This window comes from Lutjanus erythropterus, chromosome 7 (genome assembly GCF_056507025.1).
Source record: "Lutjanus erythropterus isolate fLutEry1 chromosome 7, fLutEry1.hap2, whole genome shotgun sequence".
Classification (NCBI taxonomy): Eukaryota; Metazoa; Chordata; class Actinopteri; order Lutjaniformes; family Lutjanidae; genus Lutjanus; species Lutjanus erythropterus.
The window spans coordinates 10,925,923-10,946,932 of NC_139323.1; the positions used below are offsets into that span (position 1 = coordinate 10,925,923).

The window sequence follows — 21,010 nt, forward strand, 5'->3', positions numbered from 1 at the left end:
TGTAACGACTGCAGCCTTTTGTGGGCAGTAATGGCCGGGGCAGGGTGACCTGGCGGTCACATGACCGCCCAGCAATCAAAAAGTCTCACGTCTGATCCTTCATGCACTGCTGACTCTCAAACCTTGCAGAAGTGCAGGCAGACAAAAGTTCACTTCATTTCAGTCAGACGTTTTTCGAATGATTCTGCTAGTTCTGCTCCAACCCAGAAGTTTTCAAAGTGGGAGGTGGACCTGCTCAGGGGGGCTTCAAAGAGTTTTACGTGAGGCTCAGTGAATGGAAGAGAAAAAAAAAAGTTATCAAAAGATCACACTGAATACCCTACATGTGTGATTTGGTTAAAGAGATACAGTAGTTTTGGGGAATTTTATTGTTTTCCTACTTTCCCAGAATTCGAAACTAATATATGCCTTTTTATGAATTTGCTGTAGTCTGAAGTTCAGTAAAATCATAACTACCATGGACATCCAGGAGTTGAGCCAAACTAAGGAAGTAAACTAAGGTGAGGGCACCTTTTTCTAAGCTTTGTATGAGGGGAGGCCCATAGTCTTAGACTTAGCACATACAAACTAGTGATGATGATGATTCATCAATGATTGGTAGTGAAGAATTTGATCGATTGCATACAACTTAATCAAACTACAACCAAATAAAGATCTAAAATATAGCAGAGATAATTTTTATGAGCTTGCTTCCCATGTTATCAGATACTCAACAATATACGTTTAAGATGTAAGCCATATTAGTCTTCATGTTTCATAGGCTTTGTAATACTGTCAGAGAACAGACAATATTTTGCTGTGGAAATACAGCTTTGATTGAGGGGGGAAAATACATATGCAAAGTCTTCAAGTTTTTGTAATTACAATTAATCTATTAATTGATAGTTAACATTAGCAAGAATATTTATTATTATATTGATTTTTATGATAGTGTATTTAATATTACAATTTGCAACTCTATTATAAAGCCCTAAATACAACTCATAACTTTTTAACTATATAGCTTGGTGAATAAAAACAAATAAACAAGCATGAAAAAAACTGACTTTAATATTTGGTCAGAATCCCCCACTTCACTGCAATTCACAGAGGATTGCTGCATGTCATTTTAAGCAGCAGAATAAAAGTGCTATCTACACCTTGGACAAATATCTTACCAATAAAAACACACTTTAACATAATACTTTGTGAGGGTGACTTTCAGCCTGTTTAAATGTTGGAATTATAACCTGTTTTTAAATATATCAAACAGATGCTATGTCTAGTCATCACGTTAATTTTGAAAATGTATAGATGTTATTTTTACATTTTTCCTTTCTGATTGTGATTCCTGAACTTTGTGTATTGGCTGTTACCAAGTAACAATCTGATTGCAACACGTTTAAAAATATATATACATAAATTCTGATTATTTTATTAAAAAATTTGAAGTAGACCTACGAGATGCTGCTGGGAAGTAGAGGGCCCCATTTCCCATTAAATTACATGATATCAGTGTCCTAGACCTCAACAACTGGGTTTTGAACTCTTGTATCTTGCATCCTATTTAATCTTATCAGAAATGGATAGGTTTGTTTGCTTCTTCTTGTCTTTTATGACTTCACGCTGCCTTTTATTCCTTTATTACTGCCTTTACTACAACTACTGCTACTTTCTTTTGGCACCTTGCCTCTTATTTGCATTGCACATGAAGATTGACCACATACAGAAATAAAGAACATATTGGCAAACAAATAGGCAAATATTAAAGGGAAAATCTGGCACTTTTCATGTCCAATCAGACTTGAGAGGAAAGGTAGCAATAAATTCCTCTGTGTGCTATACTGACAGAGAAAGCTGAGTTCAAAGTCTTAAAAAAAGTTCAAAGCATCATTCTTCCCTCACCAGTGAAAGCAATGCAAAATAGAGGCAAAATGCTTTTACTTAGTTTTTCTTAGCATTTAGTTAGATGTGCTGAGGAACGTCCTTGACAGAACTCCAGTTAAAATGAAATATGCAGAAAATACATTTGTGAATAGGTGAATAAATTAAATATAAAACCACTAAAACCCTAACCTTGAGCTCTGTATTTCAAAAATCCTGCCTATAGTCCACAATTCAGCCTTTCAATTCTTTCTAATATTTTTTTAATACTCATCAGATCCTTTAATTCACTGCAATGTACAAATACTTTTACAAGTAAAAGTCTAGCATTCAAACTTTTATTTAAAGGAAAAATTCACCACTTTTCATGTGGATGTCCAGGTAATGGTTAATGTAATCTATTGAAGCAATAAATTCCTTGTTGTGTGCTATTTTAACAGAGAAAGTTCTCCTGCTGCAAAATCTGTGGTTCTTCCTCCACCAGTGATGTCACAGTAATGTCATTGATGATAAGGAATAACTACAAGTTATTTCATCTTGGATTTCTAGTTTCCCCCTCAGGGTAGCCAGGCGGTAGGCTAGATGAGTATTTTTGTGAATCAATGCTATGTTGTGGTCAACAAAGTCGTAGCTTTAGGCTAGGGTGGTGAAACATGGCAACATGGTTGTAGCTTGTGTCCAATGCATCCTGGAACATGTAGGCACTGCTGGAATGACTACACAAGCCGGAGAACTAAGTTTTCTTGGTCATTACAGCATGCCGTGAGAAATTTACTGTCTCAGTTAACTATATTTACCATCAACACTGACTGGACATCCACATTAAAAGTGCCATTTTTTCCCTTTAAAGCTCTGTGAAAAGCATTCATAGTTCTCTGTGATCTCTCTTAATGCTACAGAACTTGAAAGGAGCAATGCCATCATCTTGATAAAATTTCCACCATTAGGTTTCATATTACTGAGAAAAAAAAACAAACTTGTGTAATCAGGGTGAATCCAGCTCCGTTTCTGTTCTACTCAGATGGATCTTTCGAAGGTACTACACTATGCTGCACTGCACTAAATTTAGTATTGTGACCACCAGGGACAGCTGATATCTTTCTCCACAAAAGCATCACATAGATGGGTCAAAAATCAATAGTAAAATCCTATTTTTAAACAACATGATGCAGGGATAGCATCTTTGTCTTCCAGTATAGGTCTGAACTTCCCGTCACACTAGACTAAATGCGACAACACAACATGTTGTGTAGACCATAAGAAAATAAAACACTATGGGCGAGGGCAGGGTGCACAGGTTGGGGTCAGGACTGGCTAACAGAGGACCGTTGTGTCTGTCCACTCTGATATCAGGACACATCACAAGACAGAGCACAATCTCATGACTGCGGGAGTGCAATGCAGGGCAGCTGAGGGTGTGGAGGTGTGAAAACATGAGTATCATCTAAGGCAAGATACATGAAGCCTAGTTAAATGTGTCATACGTCTCATGTCATATATTTGATGTTTCTGATCTCTTCTCCGAGGGAATATTATATCTACCATTAAGTCTAATATGACTAAGTGTATTTGAGGTCATTTAATCCAGCCATTCAGCTGTACAGTCATGTGTCTATTCACATAAGACCTGTGTTGTTAATAGATTAGTCTTTAGTCAACTGGTATTAATCAATAGCCTTTAACTATTACTGTAATAAACATTCTGACCTCTTCATACAGTCTGGCCTAACAGCATTTGTCCAGTCCAATCTGTCAGCCTGATAATGACGTCTGGAATGTCTTTACACGCTGCTTTTGACAAGAAAACATACTGTACTTTGGTACTTAATGGAACACACGCGCGCCCTCTTGGTGACCTCATCAGCTGGCCGAGAACGAACACGCTGATCTGGTCTACAAAGTTCCTTCTCTGAGATTTCAGTGCTGCTGTGACTTTCCATTTATCTTGTGTATCAAATGACTGAACCGCACTGAAGAGTGGGAGTGCTAATGTTTAGTTTATTTGTCAGACAATACTGAGGAGAGTCTGAGGTCAGGAGTGATGAAATAGCTTGACCTCCCAGTTAGTCAGTAAAGTCTGAAGTGTCAGAGAGGTTACAGACGCTTTAACGGAGAAAAAAGGCTGTAAACAAATGGCCACAGCTGAAGGAGAGCAGTCTGAACTACATCAACTATATTGGACACAGTAAATACTAGGGATTAGGGATGTTAATGATTAACCATTAATCGCTGTTAAGAATTTAAAAGATTAAAAATGTATTAATCTAGAATGTATGTTTCTTTTAGTATGTATGTTTCAGAGCTCACAGGTTTTCTCACAATTTGGTTTAGTCTGCATTGTTATTCTAAAAATGTCATTGCACCTGATTTGACTAGTTAAATAAGGACAGGCAGACGTTTGAGTGGAAGCCTTATTGTTATTCTTATAATTATTCTATTCATTCAAATAGTTTGTGCTTCATAAATTTCATGTTACTAACGTGCTGCTAGAATTGATTAAATAAAACTTGTGTTTTGTATCTTATGAAAATCGGTCAATCAAACGTTAACGTTTTCAACTATTAATTAAGGAAAATGCACAAAACTTGCAATTCTCCTAGAGATGATGTAATGAAAAAAAATCCAAAAAAATCAAGGTATGATAAATTCCAAATATGAGTCAAATGAGTCCATAGAGCAATATTTATCATGAAATTAAAAAACAAGGAAAAATAACTCCTTGAAAAAAATATCCTTTATAAATAATAAATCTGATGTGTTCGTCACTTTTTGTTCTTCCTTTAAACTCAAAGCATCATTGCATTCCTTCTTTAATAACATAAAATAAAAGTAGCCAGCCATGACCTATTTATGTGCAAAAAATTATTGTGAATTGCATTTCGCAATGAAAGTTTGAAAATTATGTTTTATGTCACGGGATGTGAAAGTTTTTAATTATGAATGTACATTTACAAAATTAAAAAAAACAATGCAGGACTCAGCAGCATCCCTTTTGTAATTAAATAAAATGATTAACCACGTAATATTATGATATAGATCATCACAGTCCAATATGGTATCAGGACATTTTTAATTTTAACAATCACATATTGTTAAATACTATACATTTTCCCTCATATACACTGATCCTACTTTTCACTTTTGATATGATACTCAAACCCTCTGGCATTATAACCTGGAATAAATTTTAACATAGAAATATAGTTATTTATAACAATGATAAGTGCAACTCAAAATTATTTATTTACAATTTGTTTTCTTTGAATGTAATTTGTGGGCTCTTATCTGTGCTTTTAATATTTCTTCACAGTAAATGCATGCCAGTAAGATAATTTGAAAAACAAATACAATCAAATAAACATTCTGCACAAAAGATCTGTAAGTTTTCAAAGCTAAAAAAGATGGACATTACATGATTACAGAATAGGGATTTTCAAAGTATGAGACTGACAAAGCTTGGTATAAGATGCCCCCTTTAGTTTAATTTCTTCTTTTGTTCAATTTCTGGATGTCTATTGTATCTTGATTATGTAATCTGATCTCACAGACTCTCAACAATTGATCCATAATTTCAGACTACACCAAATACATAAAAAGGTCTGTCCAAAGGATTTTATTAGTTTCTAAAGTGGGAAAAATAGTAAAATTCCCCCAAACTAATGCATTTATAAATCTCTTTAATCAAATCACACAAATTTAGGCTATTCTCCATAACTGCATTTTGATAACTAATGTAATAACAAATATTTTTTCACTTCCATTTACTGACTCCCTCCCTGAGACTCCCTTGAAACTGTTCGAAGCCCCCCTTGGGAGAGGCGCCTCCCACTTTGAAAACCACAGCTACAGAACATTCTGTGCTCCAGTTTTTAGCTTGTGGGAGACGCAATGTCAATCATGCTATCTGGAAACCAACAACAAATAAACGAATGTTGCTATTATCTGAAGTGTGTGGTTTTTCATTTTTTTAAAGGCATTTCCTCATCAGAGGTCTTTCTCATCAGGGGTTTTAGCATGCTTCTCCATGCATCTCCCATAAGCTTTAATATAATCAAACTCTGGGCTTCCTTCTTTTTTAGCTTCCTTGAATAAACTAAACCAGAGGCAGAACTAGGGAGGGTAACTAATAAAATAAAAGAGAACAGTAGCAAAGGCTTAATTATTTTGGCATCAATGAGCAGTGGTGTAGTGTCATGTGACCTGGAAATCATTAGCCAATTAACTGACCCTTTCCCTTCTCTGTGGCTGCAATGTCAGCAACATTGTAACAGTGGCCTGGCCAGGAGGACTTTTTAAAAAGGTCTTGTCAAATTGAGGAAAGTGCATAAAATATGACATAAAAAGATTTTTGACAAGATTGACAGCAGAGTATGGACACCTGCTGAATTTGGAGGGGAATTGTGCAGGTGTGTAGTCCCTCATTTTTATGGTAAGTAAACAGTGATTGAGGCAGAGCCTCTCATCATTAGATTTCACATCACGCACTGGCACAGCCCTGCAGCAGTGCTTCCACAGCACCCACGAACACACATAAGCACACACGGCACGTGTCCACACACTCGCTCACACATTTGTTTACACAGGTTTTTTTTTTTCATGGGCCAGCTCTTTTATCCAATCACATAAGCCACAAAATCTTTACAATGTACACTGAAGCCAGGGCTAAAACAACATGCTCAAATTCATTAGGAGTTTATTTGGTCTGATTCAGGATTTTTCAAAACCAACAGGTGTGTATTACTCTGTACATAATCAGCTTTGAACCAATCAGAGCTTAAAACCGAATATTGAGCTGGTTCATATAAAAAAAAGAGTCATCTGGCTTCCAGCTGCCTGGTTTATTACTTTGCAGCATATGTGTCCCAGACTGAGATCACATTCTACGACAGAGAGAGAGTGACACGTAACATAACAGGAGACTGAGGAAGGACAATAAACCTTAACACTGCTGTTGCTTTTTTCAGGCTAAACAACAAAACTGGTTTCTTTTTTAAAGTATAAGGAAAAGTTTTATCTGAGGGTAGAAGAAATATTAGAGACATCTTTCAGTATAATGTAATGAGGGCAGGACTGTTGTATTACACTGCATTAGTTAAGCTACATGCATGAAACTGTATGAAACTGGCGATTTCTGTGAACATGTTTTTGTTGCTTGTCTTGGCCAAAAACGGCATTTGAATAACTCGGTCTGAAAGGAGGATGATGGACGGATGGATAATCATCAATCCAACTTTTGACATTCTGCTTGCCTGGCAGGCTTCTGCTGTAGAACATGAAGAGGAAAAAGCAAAAACAAAAATTTAAAATTATTTAACTCACTGGATCAGCAGGCCCACAGAATTCCCTGAATGACTGTGGTGCGTCTGTGCCATGGATCTCCAGGACCATGCAGGGTCCAGAACAAAGCTCAGTCACCATACTCTGCAGAGAGAGAGTAGAAATACACCGAAGTTAATACTTTGACTTCTATTTACTCAAATTATACTGATAATTTAAATATGTAACAAACATTTGGTTTTAAATTAGAAAGAATTTTGAAAAAATTATGATACCAGTACCAATAGCAGTATTGTTAAAGTGATACCGATACCAATGGAGTGCTTCATTTGACACCTTCATTATCCACTTTATTCAATACCCATCATGTGAATTTTAGCATTCCTGAAATAATCCTTCCACATTTTATGCACGTTTTTTTTTTTATCAAATGCAACAGGTGTGTAGTACTACATCAAAGACACTGCGATCGACTTCACTACACAACAGACTGTATGGGTTGTAGATGCCGCGGTAGTGGACCAATCACATGTCTAATAAAATGAACACTTGTGGTGACTGGCTGCAAGCAAAATCATACAAATGGTCATTTCTTTCCCGATGTGAATGCAAAAAGGATCAAATGCAGGTATCATTTGACTTGAGTAGTTTCAATACTACCTGGCACTGGATTATTGGGGTCAATAATAGGCCAACAGACACTTAATCAATAGCAATAAATCATTTAATTTAAATTCATTAAAGGCAAACTGTCATGAAAGCACATAATGAATATTGGATAATATTGATAATGGAGTGTAATACAAGTGACACACCAACAGCCAATCATTTTACAGGTGTGTTGTTCAGCTGCACAACTGCATATGACACAACCACAGACACACTGTGCTGTGAGAGAATGAGTGCAGATGGTGAGGAAATTGGGGAACTTTATTTTGATAGGACAGCTGAAGTTGGAACAAGAAAGGGGGAAAAAGCGCAGGGAGCTAAACCTGTTGTCATTCATTCACTCACTCAATGAATGACTATTACACGTGTGTCCTGATAAATAAAGAGGTTAAATTAAAAGTAAGGTGGTTAAATTTAGAATAAAGTGGTTAAATTCAACCTGTTTTCCCCTGGTATTTATTAAAAATATGCCATTAAAAATTATCAATAAATACTGATACACTGAAATGAAAGTTATATTGGCCAGCCCTTGTCAAAACCAAAATTATCGAGTGTCGATACCCAGCCCTATAGGTTGTGAACAAACTATGTGAGATTTTGTCACTCTTCTCGATCTTTACAAAGGATTAGGCAGTGTTTGTGTTATCATGGTCAAAAGTAACAACTTACAGAGCTATAATGCGGGTACTTGCTGTGATGGCATAACAATGTAGTGTTTATACTCACGGGATACTCTGTTACAACCCCTTTGTACACTTCATAGAATTCTTCTGCATTTGCCCGGTCCACGTTGAACTGTGAAAAGGAAATATCATGAAAAACAAGTCCAGCAATGGAATATAGAGAATGCACTTCAGGAAATGAAACATGAAAACAACAGCAAAAGAAACAAAGAAGGAATTTTCCTTAATCAAATGGAAATATTTCACTTAGTGTATGTCTCCAAAAGCTGCTATTACAAAAGACCTTTTTATAAAATATGACCACTTATTTTACTCTCATTAATACACAGCCCGCTCTACATGTGGCTCCAGTGATAAAACCCTGATTGATTTATTTTTGTCCTACAGCCCAGTGTGCATCACATCTGTGGCAAAATGAATGCACTGTGAGAGGTCACTGTGTGCAGCAGTGACGCAAACTGCAATTATGAGGTCAGGCTGTATCAGAGAAACTCAATACAGTGCATATATTGATTACACAAGTATAGCTAGGATAAATGGGCACATGAGCTGAAAACTAATATCTGTGTAAAACTAGTTTACATGAGTGTAGTGAAAGGACAGCATGTACAGCAAATCTATGTATAAGACCAGAGCATAAGGATGGGAGAATTTTATTACAACATTTACCATCTGAAGGGCTGAGATTTCAAATCCAGCAGCAGATATGGAGTTCAGGATCTTCCCTGTCAGACCTGCAAAAACATCAAAGCTGATCTTATCTATGAGCTTTTATGATGCCTGAGTTTACACAGATTGACAAATAAGTAGTTTAGTGCTACAATAAACTCTTCAATGTGATCCTTAACAAAGAATTTCCGTAGCTTTAACAGTTTACATCATATCATCACACTAACAACATTCTTATTTATATTAAATGACTAATTTTACACTGAATGTGCTATAAAGCCATTGTATAGTCCCATTTAGGCTGGACATAAATGTTATCTTATGTTGCAACCTCAGATTGTGGTGTTGCCTTTGGACAAAGGACAGTGAGATTGTCTTACAGATGTCCTCTCTGTTAGAGGAGAGGAGCCATTATTATTGTCCACACAGCCAACTCTTTTGAGAAGGAGATACAGAGCTGTACCTCTTGTCATTGTGACCATATATTATAGTAAAAATGGGAGAACCACAGAGACGAAGGTGAAACTGTGACAGTGAAGGTCAGACTGCTGCAGACACATAATTGAAAGACGGCGCCAGTCTGATAATCTCATTCTGACATCCTGATAAAAAGTAGCCTGCGTACTCGTCCGGCAGGCGGGATACTTGGCATCCATATTTTCCATTAATTCTAAATGCTGCTGTGTGCAATCATGACGTTCAGTTTGCACCAGATGCTACAGTGAGCACTGATGAGTTTCCCACTTACTTGGGTTTAATCATTCGGTCACAGTCCAGTTATGTTAGTATTAGGTAAGAAACCACCTCCTGAGTCCTCTGTGCCCTCCCCAGGCAGCAGCCAGCAGCCTGTCTAGGATAGGCACACACTCAGCACAGCTCCCAAAAGCAGCTGGTGCTGTTGCTAGGAGATCCTATTCTGGGTGCCTGGCAACCAAAGCTTCTCTATTCCAGTCATGTCTGAGTGCATGTTTCAGTCACAACGTCCTTTGTCACTACAGTGATTGGCTGCGACCCGCACACGTAGCTGTAACGTAATTTGGCCATTTACTGTAAGTGATCTCCAACGAAATCAAAGCTTTTTCAACCACTTGACTTTGAAGTGACCGACAATCCCAGTCCAGGCTCAGCTGGCCAAACCACCTCATACTGGGTTACTATTTTTGGCTCAGACCAAAGGTGTCACCTGACAAGTGAAGTTAAACATCGTGTTGCAACATTAAACAGTGACAGGACTGTAATTTGAGCAATTTAGGACATTTTTAATTATGCAACTCCACATCCTTGTAAAAAAATTTAAATACCACACCTGAATTATTCTGCTCAGCTTTTCCTTTTTACCACAATATCTGTAGACCTTACATGAGACTATTCTGATTAAAAAAAAAAAAAAGATCAAAAATGAAATGAGTCTGGTAGACTGACACCAGTCAACTAATTATTAAGAGTGACTGGGATGATGATGATACTTGCTGCCTCTGAAATCTCCTGCAACTTGTGACCAACTGTTTCATAGTGATGAGCGAACATATCAGCTAAACATCAGTATTGGCCAATATTCACCTTGTTTTCTACTGTTGGCAAACACAATGATTCACCAATGGCAGTAGCCAGTGATTATCAGTGGTCTCACATCAATTTGGTGCTGGTTAAATGCTGTGTTGGTTATTTCTAATCAGACTCAAAATTTGCTAGCATACCCACTGGCTGGACATGACTACGACATGATGTATGATGTGCTCATTCAAATATGGTGTAATGAAGGGCTAACTGATTTTGGTAAAGTTATTTTTTATAATGGAGGTTTCTTAGTTTCCCTGGCACAAGAGGGGGAATAAAAACAAAATAAACAACAACACCAAAACATTGCTCATCCACCAAATTGTTATTTTATTATTGTTTTCTCACCTAATATGTGCTCAGAAATTAATTTTTACCATGTGGGTTGCTTGCTCGAGGTTGTTATTGTTTCTCAGGGACTTTGAAAATGTAGATAACAAATGCCGCACTGTCAACACAAATAAATGGCTAATAATATGCTTATACCCACCAGTGAATCAGACTAGGAGGACTATGAATATATTTTGCTGCCATCTCTTGTGTATCAGAAGACTTTTGGCAGTCCAATAAGTGTGTTAACTGCCATGATCATGTCTTAGTGGGCAAAAGAACTGTCAGTTATACTGTAGACAGCACAGCCTGCTTGAAATGCTGTCTGCCGCAAGCAAATACTTAATACATTAATCTGCCAGACCACAATGAGAACAGAGATATTTGTGGGCTGACAATGTAAGATTACATTTACTCCTCCTCAGAGGCTCTCAGTAGAAAAGTTTAAATAAATTGTTTATTTACCATCAGGAAGACAGCATACATTATTAACAGCCTTTTAAAGCTGTAGTAGGCAATATTTATTGTTTTCTGTTAACAAAACTAAGAGACAAAAGTAGAGGAGACATGAGAAAGAATTTGACAAACATAAACTTACACAGCCTAAAACACCTAGTGTGTACTGTCGAAAATAAATGATAACCATCATGAATAACCGCTAGTATTAATCTATCCATCATAACATCCATCCAAGGAATTGGGAGGAGTTTAATTTTACAACTGACTGCAAGTTCAACAGTTGCTCAATTCTGCCCTGCAGCAAAACGTAGCATGCCCATACCTCCTTGGTTTTTAATGGATTCTCTGAATAGACCTTTCTCACGCCAAACATTTCAACTTGTCCAAACAGAGAAAGCACAGGTGTAGCTATAGTGATAACATTATTGATGGCGTCATTCCAGTTAGGTGTGGCAGAAAATCATACCAGCAAGCAGCATGCAGAGCACCAGGGTCCTGGCACAGCTAGGTATCATACAGACAATATTAATCTTATTTTGAAAGGTCAAAATGTCCCACCAAGAGAAAGGTCCGTACACTGGGAATAAAATAACCTTGAAAACGATTAAAGGGGTACTTTGGATTATTTGAAGTAGAGTTATATGAGGTACTTATCTAAAGTCAGTGTATTACCTGCAGTAGATGTCTGTTGGCACACCCCCAGTTTGGAGAAGCAGCACGGAAGTTAAGCAATGCACTGCTGTGGAGAGGGTCAGCAACAATAGGTATTGTGGTATAGCCATTTAAGAAAAGGTCCATCCAAAAAAATCTGTATCAGTTTAGGTGTATGCTATATTTGTTATATTTTTTGTGCTTTACTTTGCCATCAGACAGGAAACCGCTGTTATATAAGCTAAATATCACTCTCTACAAATCAACCAAACTCCAAAGGTGAAATTAGTAACTAACACTAGAACACTGGAGTTGCTGGTGTAGCACTGCTTCGAACTGTTCGTTTGTGTCATTGCTGACTTTGGTGAATCCAAACATTACAACACCATTTAAGACACATAAGTCACACAATAACACAAGCAAACTAACAGAATGAGGCAACTCCAGTGTTCCAGTATTCATTACTAATTTCACCTTTGGGATTTTGTTTTGGAGAGAGCAACATCTGTCTTACACAATAGCAATTTCCTGTCAGAAAAGGCTGTGTGATGGCAAAGTAAAGCGGTGAAAACATTCTAAATATAGTGTACACCTGAAATGATGTTGACTTTTTTTTTAGATGACCCTTTTTTTGAAGTGGCTAAAATAAAAAAAATATATGTTTTGCCGTTTCACTGAGCTTCCATGCTGGTACTCTTCTCTGCTTCTCCAAAGTGAGCACATGTCAACTGGCATCTACTGTAGCTAATACACTGATGAATGTACCTCATATGAACCCACATCAAATAATCCAATCTATCCCTTTAAGGAATCATTTCTGCTGGGTCATTTTAATAATACTGCTTCCTTATAATGTTCCTTTTGAATAAACATTGCAAGCAAGGGTGTGTATCGCCCTATCAAAACAACATCTCAGCTCGCAATGTGCCCAAGTTTGTCTCAGCTTTAATTTGTGAATAAAAAATGATGGTTTGCTGATGTTATCTACACAAGACTAATAGTCTTCTTCAAGGCTATCTGATGCAAAGCAAGTAGAATGTTTATCATGATCACCATCTTAGTTTAGCATTTTACCATGCATAAACAAAAGACAAAAAAAGAAAAAGAGAACATAGTATTTATGCTCTTTTTCTTTTTCTTCATAGAAACTAAATATAAACCAGGTCCAAATGAGACACCAAACAAATTACGACTGAGGATAAGCAATCAAATCAGAAATAAAGATTAGATTAATTTATATGGCACTTTGCTGAGCTTGTTTATTTGAAAGAACTGCGTTTGGGCTTATAAGTCCAGAGCAACCAGCTCAGGTCTCTCCTCAGTCAACAACTTTTTGTGTGCATACTTGAGCCCTGTCCCGAGAATTTCACATTTCACAGGTCAGAGCTCTAGTGGCATGCTCCATGAACAGGGATCAGGGCAGGGATTTGGAAAAATCCAAAGCCAAATTTGGTGACCATGTAGTGCCTCTGTGTGACACACATTAACAGCTATAGGTGGAAGGGGAGAAATAATTATAGAAGAGTGGACTTCGATCTGCATAATTTATAGATGTATAAACAGACAGACCTAGGACTGAGACAGACATATTGATATCAGCTGTCTGTAAACACATTAGATAGATTTATGTTTCCTACCTTCTGATACGGCATGAGGTTTGATGATGCAGCATGTGCAGTCTGTGTAGATCGCTGTATTAGAGGGACCGTGGCCAATTGTGGATGGGAAAAAAAATTCAAGCTCCTATAAAACAAACAGAACAAAAACAATTTATTTAGTGTGCATAATAATTTCTGGGAATATGGGGTTCAAGGGAACATATAAACATGATTAGAGTGAACAGGCTTGCTTCACATCCTTACTCTTGCTGCTGCAGCAAGTGAGTCAGAGCCATGTCCAACATTTTTGATGCCATCTGTTCCAAACTGGGCACGGACACTCTGTGGCGCCTCCTTCCGCGCCACAGCAGAGTCTGTAGGTCCCAAGAGCCTCCTCCAGATAGACATGGCCTCATCACCCATCAGCTCCATGGCAACCACAGGGCCCGAGGACACAAACTGCACCAGGTTACTGCAAAATGGAGCAGCGACGGTATAACTAGGAATTCCTACCAGCAGTAGGTCAGCCATGTTAACTATATTTAAATGTCACTCCAATGTCATTATTGGAGGACTGCTGTCACAGGTTCTGTTAATGATAGTCGCCGGAAACCAGAAATGTTCTCTGCTGGCTCACACCTGCTCAAAACTGGCAAATCATTTACAGGCACTCACTTGAAGAAAGGCTTTGACTGATGCTCTGCATAAAAGTCCACCGCCTGGCTCCTGTAATGTAAGAAAACCATAAACCATGGAGTTAATGAGTGGCCAGATTATCTCAGGTATTCTATATGAACTCAATGTACCAAACTACTGACAAAGACATTTACAGAGAAGAGGTCAATCATACTTGTTATTTCTCTCCAGAGTAAAAAGCAACTATGCAGAATTGATCCTTTTTGGTGTGAATGATTTTACCTTCTTAATTGTCTAGGAGACAAAATAGCTCCCATAGGTGATACCGTTAAAATAAAATAACATTTGTTCACAGCCAATGAGGACACTGAAGTCATGACCTCAGAACTCTGAGAGAAATTATTTTTATTGTTTCACTGAGCTTTCATTCAGCAACAGTTTATAATGTACACATTTTATTGCATATTCTAATATTTCAGATCCACTATTTTTATTCCTGGCAGTGTGGAGGTTTTGAAACAGCAGTTTGACCTTCATACTGGCTAATAAATATGGTAACACTGTTGTAACTTCCTAATAACCCCCCTTTAGGATTTCATTAACTGTGCTGAGAAGCATCCTTGAAAAAACTACTCGACTGAAATAAAATATGCATAACATAAATTTGAACAGTTAACTGAATAAATTGAATATTAAAGAAACCAACACTAAAATGCTACCCCTGACCTCAATATTTCAAAAGTCCTACAGTCTGAAAATTCTGAAATTCAAAAGCTTTCAAATATTTCTTAAAGGGACAATTAATCCTAAAATCAAATATTCATATTTTTCCTCTTACCCTTGGTGCTATTTATCTATCTAGATTGTTTTGAGCAAGATGCCATAATGTTTACATCCTGTGCTATTACAAGCAGGAAGCTTTCATCCATGGGTAGAAGTACGCTTCCTTTTGGTGATTTGGTTGGCAGGTGTTGTTCAGACTGCTCACAACAAGGTGTGTGGATTATCTTCAGTAACAGGGTCAAGCCAAGTGCTGTCTAGTTCCATTGTAATTGAAAGAAAGCAGACATCTCCACAGACAATATTTCAAAAAATCTGCAACTTACACCAAACAGTCTACATGATCAATAGCACTCCAGTTAAGAGGAAAAGTATGCATTTTCATTTTGAGTCAACTGTCCCTTTAATAGTCCTCAGATCCTTTGCAGAGTCTTCAATGTTTTTCAGGCCATGGACCCCTTAGCTGATAGACAGACAGAGCGTGCATTTAACTTGCAGCATGGCTAATGTTGGCTGTATTAGCCTCATCATTGCACTTTCATTGCTAGTTTCTGAGATAGAGGGTGCATCAGAGTCTCTTGGTTGTGAAATTACAAAACAATCCATTGTGGCTCACAGGTGTCTGGTGGGTTAATAATACAGCTAACTGCCAAGTATGTTTCAATAATATATAGATAACTAGTTCGCTATTATGGATAGGTGCTGCACAGTATTTTTGTAGGTTAGCTAACATTTGCTAATAAAATGTTGGATTCAACAAACAAACAAAAAATTATCAAATAATTTCATGACCCCCCTTTAATAACCCGCGGTTGAAAAACCATGCTTAATAGGCCACAATGTACAAACACTATTACAAATAAGAGTCTGACATTCAAAATTTTACTACAGTAAGTATAATTTCATAAGCATTATCAGCAAAATATGCCTAAGCATCAAACACAAAAGTACAATTATCTCATTACTCATTGTTGCTTTATCTGAGACTGAGAGGGGTTTGAGAATATAATTGCACCATGAGCAGGCACCTGATAAAACCGTTAATTAAATGCCAACCTCGTCTGCCACTTTGCTACTTGGCAGGCCATATGTTCCTAATGTGTGAGAGAAAGCAGAGCCATCCATCTGTTTCTGTGATGACACAGGCACCAACCAGCCTGTGTCTCCCTCTTTGACAAGGGTTTGTCTGATATATTACCACACAATGACACAGTATTATTAGACACTCTCATCAGTGAGGCTTTGACCTTACCACGTAAGCTTTGTCATTTTAGCTTTGGTCACAATCAGGTTGGAGGAGTAGATCAGTTCAAGGACATCTCCAATCTTGGTAACGACATCCGGCTTTATCAGTGCAAGAGTTCTGGAAAAATGGAGAGAAGCAACTTATCATGATCGGACACAATAAAAGAAACACTTTCCTGCTTGTAATAATGAACACTTTTAGATGTGTTTAAAATGTGTAGGTTTAGGTATTGTAGCTCAGTCGAGGCTGCAACTAATGATTATTTTCAGCTAAAGATTAATCAGCTCATTTATTTCATATTTGTTTAGTCTGTAAAATTTCAAAGAAATGCTTCTTTAGTCCAACCAACAGTACAAAACCCAAAAATTCTTCACTTTCTATCACAAATGACAGATAAAAGCAGAAATAATTTTCTTTCGATTGACTGCAGCTTATCTATTATCAATAAATGATTACATTAATCACCAAACATTTTGATAATCGCTTAATCAATTTGAGTAATTTTGTAAGGAAAAAAAGAGGCAAAATTCTCTGATTCCAGCTTCTTATAGGTGAATATTTTCTTGGTTCTTTAGTCTTCTGTGACAGTAAACTACATAACTTTGGGTTGGAGACAAAACAATATATTTGGGCATTTCATGTTGGGCAATTTCTTCAATTTTCTGACATTTTAGAGACCAAACAACTAACTTATTGATAGAACAAAAAAAAAAAAAAAACAATGATTAATTGACAACGAAAAAAAATCAGGCCCATCGATTTAAATCACTGTTTTGTCATAACACATTTGGGCATAGTTGTTGAGCATGTGGCTTATTTTGTGAACCAGGAAAAACTTTGGGAAGAAAACAAATAAATAAAAAATATTTTTGTGTGTACTGTTTTGGTATCTTTTTCAAAAACAAACATCACAAATAAAATGTGATTCATCAAGTTAGTCACTGTGAAGTTAGTCAAACATAAGGGCTGTATATGAGCAAGAATCTGACGATACAATACCTATCAAGATACAGGGGTTACAATTCAATATGTTGCGGCATATTGCTATACTGTAAGCAAGGTGATATATATTGCTATTTTTTAAGTCTAATTTTTGGAAAACTGTTGTGGTATAAAGAGCACACCAGCATAAGTATAAAATCTGAGTGAAAAAGTTTAAAGTTTACTTTTCTTATTAAATCAGAACAGTGAAGATAGATAACAAGACTGTCATCTAGTGGTCAGGGGTTTAAACACATCACAAAATGAACCACTGCCTAAAATCTGTCCATGTATCACAATATCACACAAAACATAATATTGTGATACTCAAATGTATTTATATTTACACTCCAATCATACACACACAATAAAAGTCACATTGCTCACTTTTATGATAGAAATCTGATCGTCTGTTTCACGGCAGATTTGACATGATAAGCATAAAAAAATCAACACTACATAAAAATCTAAAATGATCTCCATTTAAATTATGACAATATATGAAGATAACAGCTGTATTTAACATAGAAGTTTCCACAACATGCAATAGAAAATGTAGCATATCAACATATAACACCTGCAATTTTTTTTAACCATCATTTTTACCTTACTGAGGATTAAGTACAGTGTGCAGGTATAATGTCTATGAGCAATCCTACACAAAAAAGATTACATTTAAGTAAAAAATAATGTTAAAATGGAGGTTATGAATGACAGTTACAGGGATTAATTGCACATTTATTTAAAGGTGTGAGGCATGTAACTGGAGGCGATCATGCAGACTTATCACACAAGCTACACAATCATACCTTTCCTTTTTGCTGCCAAGTTTGTTTGCTGTGTACTGATCTCCATAGTCAATCAGATTAAGCTGCCGTGAGAAAACATTCACGCGATTCCCGACGAACAGGTCCTCTGGATGGAGGTCGTCGTATCTGGTCCTTCTCAAAAATATTCGCTGGTTTTTTACATCAAACTGCAAATCAAAACAAACACGTTGGTCGTTTGTTAAAATCAACTAGTTGCCAATTTAAGCAATAAACCTTTTTCACAGCAGCCATATTGATATGAAATAGTTGGGTAAACACAGGTGTTACCAATGATATTAATTTAGGTCAGTGTAGCAGAGCCTTTTACAGTAAGCCATCATGCACAATAGCAGCACTGTAACCTGAATGGTACGGACCCTTAATTAGTATCATTCATAACACCTGTGTTTACCTACTATTTTATCTCAAAGTGGCTGCTGTGACAAGGTCTATTTATGATTACTATGAAAAATATCCTAGTATATACAACGTGTTTTTTTCCAGATGTTCTTACTATAGCACTTGAGAAGTACTTGTCAGCAGCATCAGCAGTGAATGAATCAGTTTTTGGATCAATATTCCATTCCTATTTGATTGTTATTCACAATTTTTGACAAAAATACATAAACAGAATAAACATCTTACATCTAACAATAAACATCTAGTCTTGCCTTTGTAAGTAGCCTAAGAAAGTTGCAGCAGCCAATTTCACAACAAATTTAATAGACCAAGATGTAGGATTTAGTGGCATCTAGTGGTGAGCTTGCAGACTGGATCCAACTGAATTCCACTTATTTCATCATTCCTTTACAAGAATGTAAGAGCATCTACAGTGGTTGCGAAACTTGCAAAAAAAACAAAACAACACTCTCTGACTACAGCCAGTGTTTGGCTTGTCCATTCTGGGACACTGTACAAACCTGGAAGAGGACCTGCACCCTCTGTAAAGATAAAGGACTCATTCTACAGTAACTAAAACACAACAATCCTTATTTTCAGGTGAAATAAACACATGAAAATATACTTAAATATACATGCATTCTATTACATTCCTCTTCTGCCATATTCTGCCAATAAATCCCTGTAAATCTTTAACACTGGACCTTTCAGCAGTTTGTGATTACTATGAAAACATATCCCAGAGAGTGTGCAACCTGTGTTGCAAACATAATCAAATGCTCTGAGAGCACTTGAGAAGTACTTAAAATATCAGCAGTGAGAGAGCCATCTGCTCTTGCACCAAAACTCTATCCACATTTGATTAGTAAATGTTTACCATTTCCACAGAGCCATCTTTGGGGTAGTAGAACAGTTGGTAGCGCCGCAGGAGAGCTGCAGTAGGGTCATACCACTCAGTAAGAAAGGCGTAACGATCCTCCTGAAAAAGTCAAGGAATAGATCAAATCATCATCATAATACAGAGGCACCAAACAACCTGTACTGAGCTTTAAAAAGGTCACATGGATATCATAATCTTGAAACTATGAGAACATGATGTAACAATTTCATTTTTTGTCTAATCTATTTTTGTAGGCCAGGGATGTTAATGATTAATCATTAATTGATTAATCACTGTTAAGAATTTAACTGATTCAAACTGTTTTAACAAATAATGTATGTTTTGTGTACCATTTCTCTAGAGCTCTCAGGGTTTGGTCTGTCTTGATAGTCTACAAATGGCATTAAAAACGGAGAAGTGGACAAGAGCCTTGTTTGTTTAAGTTGTGAATTAATGTATCACATAACTAATGTGGCGCTAGCATTGTTCGAATAAAACTTGAGAGATTGTTCTGAATGTTATTAATCAATAATTAATCATTGTTAACATTTTCAACATTAGTTAAGAAAGATGTGCTAAATTTGCAACCCAGGTCTTAGTCTTGGAAATGATGCAAGTTGTTTTACAATAAATTTAACTGAGACTTACTTAAGTGCAAATGGCATATCTCTCTGTATCAACAACTCTATATTTATTGCAGTAGAGTAAAACTAGCACCTTTTCAGTTTGTAAAAGGTCCATATCAGAGGTATTGCTTGTTTTAGTCAATTCACTACAAATTACATGTACACTGTTGATTATTTTTGAATGCATGCTTTAGCGTTTCAGATTATTTTTTTTCCTTTTTTTTTTTTCCTTCTTTCTGGTCTTTTTTTTTTTAAATTTTGGTAATAAACGTCAAGAGACTTGAAACATGCTTGAGTTAGATTTTGCAATACAGTGAACATCAAGTCAACATTTATTTTTGTCAAAGTAATGCTACTGTTGCAAAGTAATGCAGTGCAGACCTTGAACTCCACAACCACACAACAATGTCTTTCCTCTGTTGGATTACCAAAGAATGTTTCAAATAGAGCTGCAATGATTAGTTATCAACTAATAAATTAATCACAAACTATTTTGATAATCAATTAATTGCCAAATGGCTGTCAAATTATCTGATTGTAGCTTCTCAAATGTGAATATTTTCTAGTTTCCTTAGTCCTCTATGGCAACACAGTGAGTATCTTCATTAAATTAATTCAGTAAATCAATTAATTTACATATCTATAAATGACACTGACTTATAATTAAGAGTGACTCAGAATAATTGAATATTTGATCATTGAAATTGACAGATCTGATTCTATTCATCCTACTCACCAAAAAGAATCAGGAGTTCAAAAGGCAGTGGACAATAAGAAAGACCAAACGACTGCCTTTATTTAATTTAGTTGGCTAAAAACGTAGTTAAGCTGACTGAAGTGGCAGCTCATTTGTTAGCACTGCAGGGCCCTATGTTTTGCTTCCAGCTCTGTCTGTGC

At 36.6% G+C, this 21,010-nt stretch overlaps 1 protein-coding gene across 1 annotated transcript in view; it reads right to left on the minus strand.

The window, feature by feature from the left end:
• nme7 (NME/NM23 family member 7) overlaps positions 1-19,592 on the minus strand; it is a gene marked incomplete at its 5' end in the record, with an annotated part of 25,540 nt that extends 5,948 nt beyond the window's left edge. The window contains 9 exons of the mRNA XM_084722654.1: positions 7,183-7,284; positions 8,536-8,604; positions 9,162-9,226; positions 13,796-13,901; positions 14,021-14,228; positions 14,432-14,482; positions 16,425-16,535; positions 18,209-18,375; positions 19,485-19,592. Coding sequence (XP_084578780.1) covers positions 7,183-7,284; positions 8,536-8,604; positions 9,162-9,226; positions 13,796-13,901; positions 14,021-14,228; positions 14,432-14,482; positions 16,425-16,535; positions 18,209-18,375; positions 19,485-19,592 — 987 coding nt within the window. The remainder of the gene's footprint in view (positions 1-7,182; positions 7,285-8,535; positions 8,605-9,161; positions 9,227-13,795; positions 13,902-14,020; positions 14,229-14,431; positions 14,483-16,424; positions 16,536-18,208; positions 18,376-19,484) is intronic.
• Between the last annotated feature and the right edge of the window lie 1,418 nt (positions 19,593-21,010).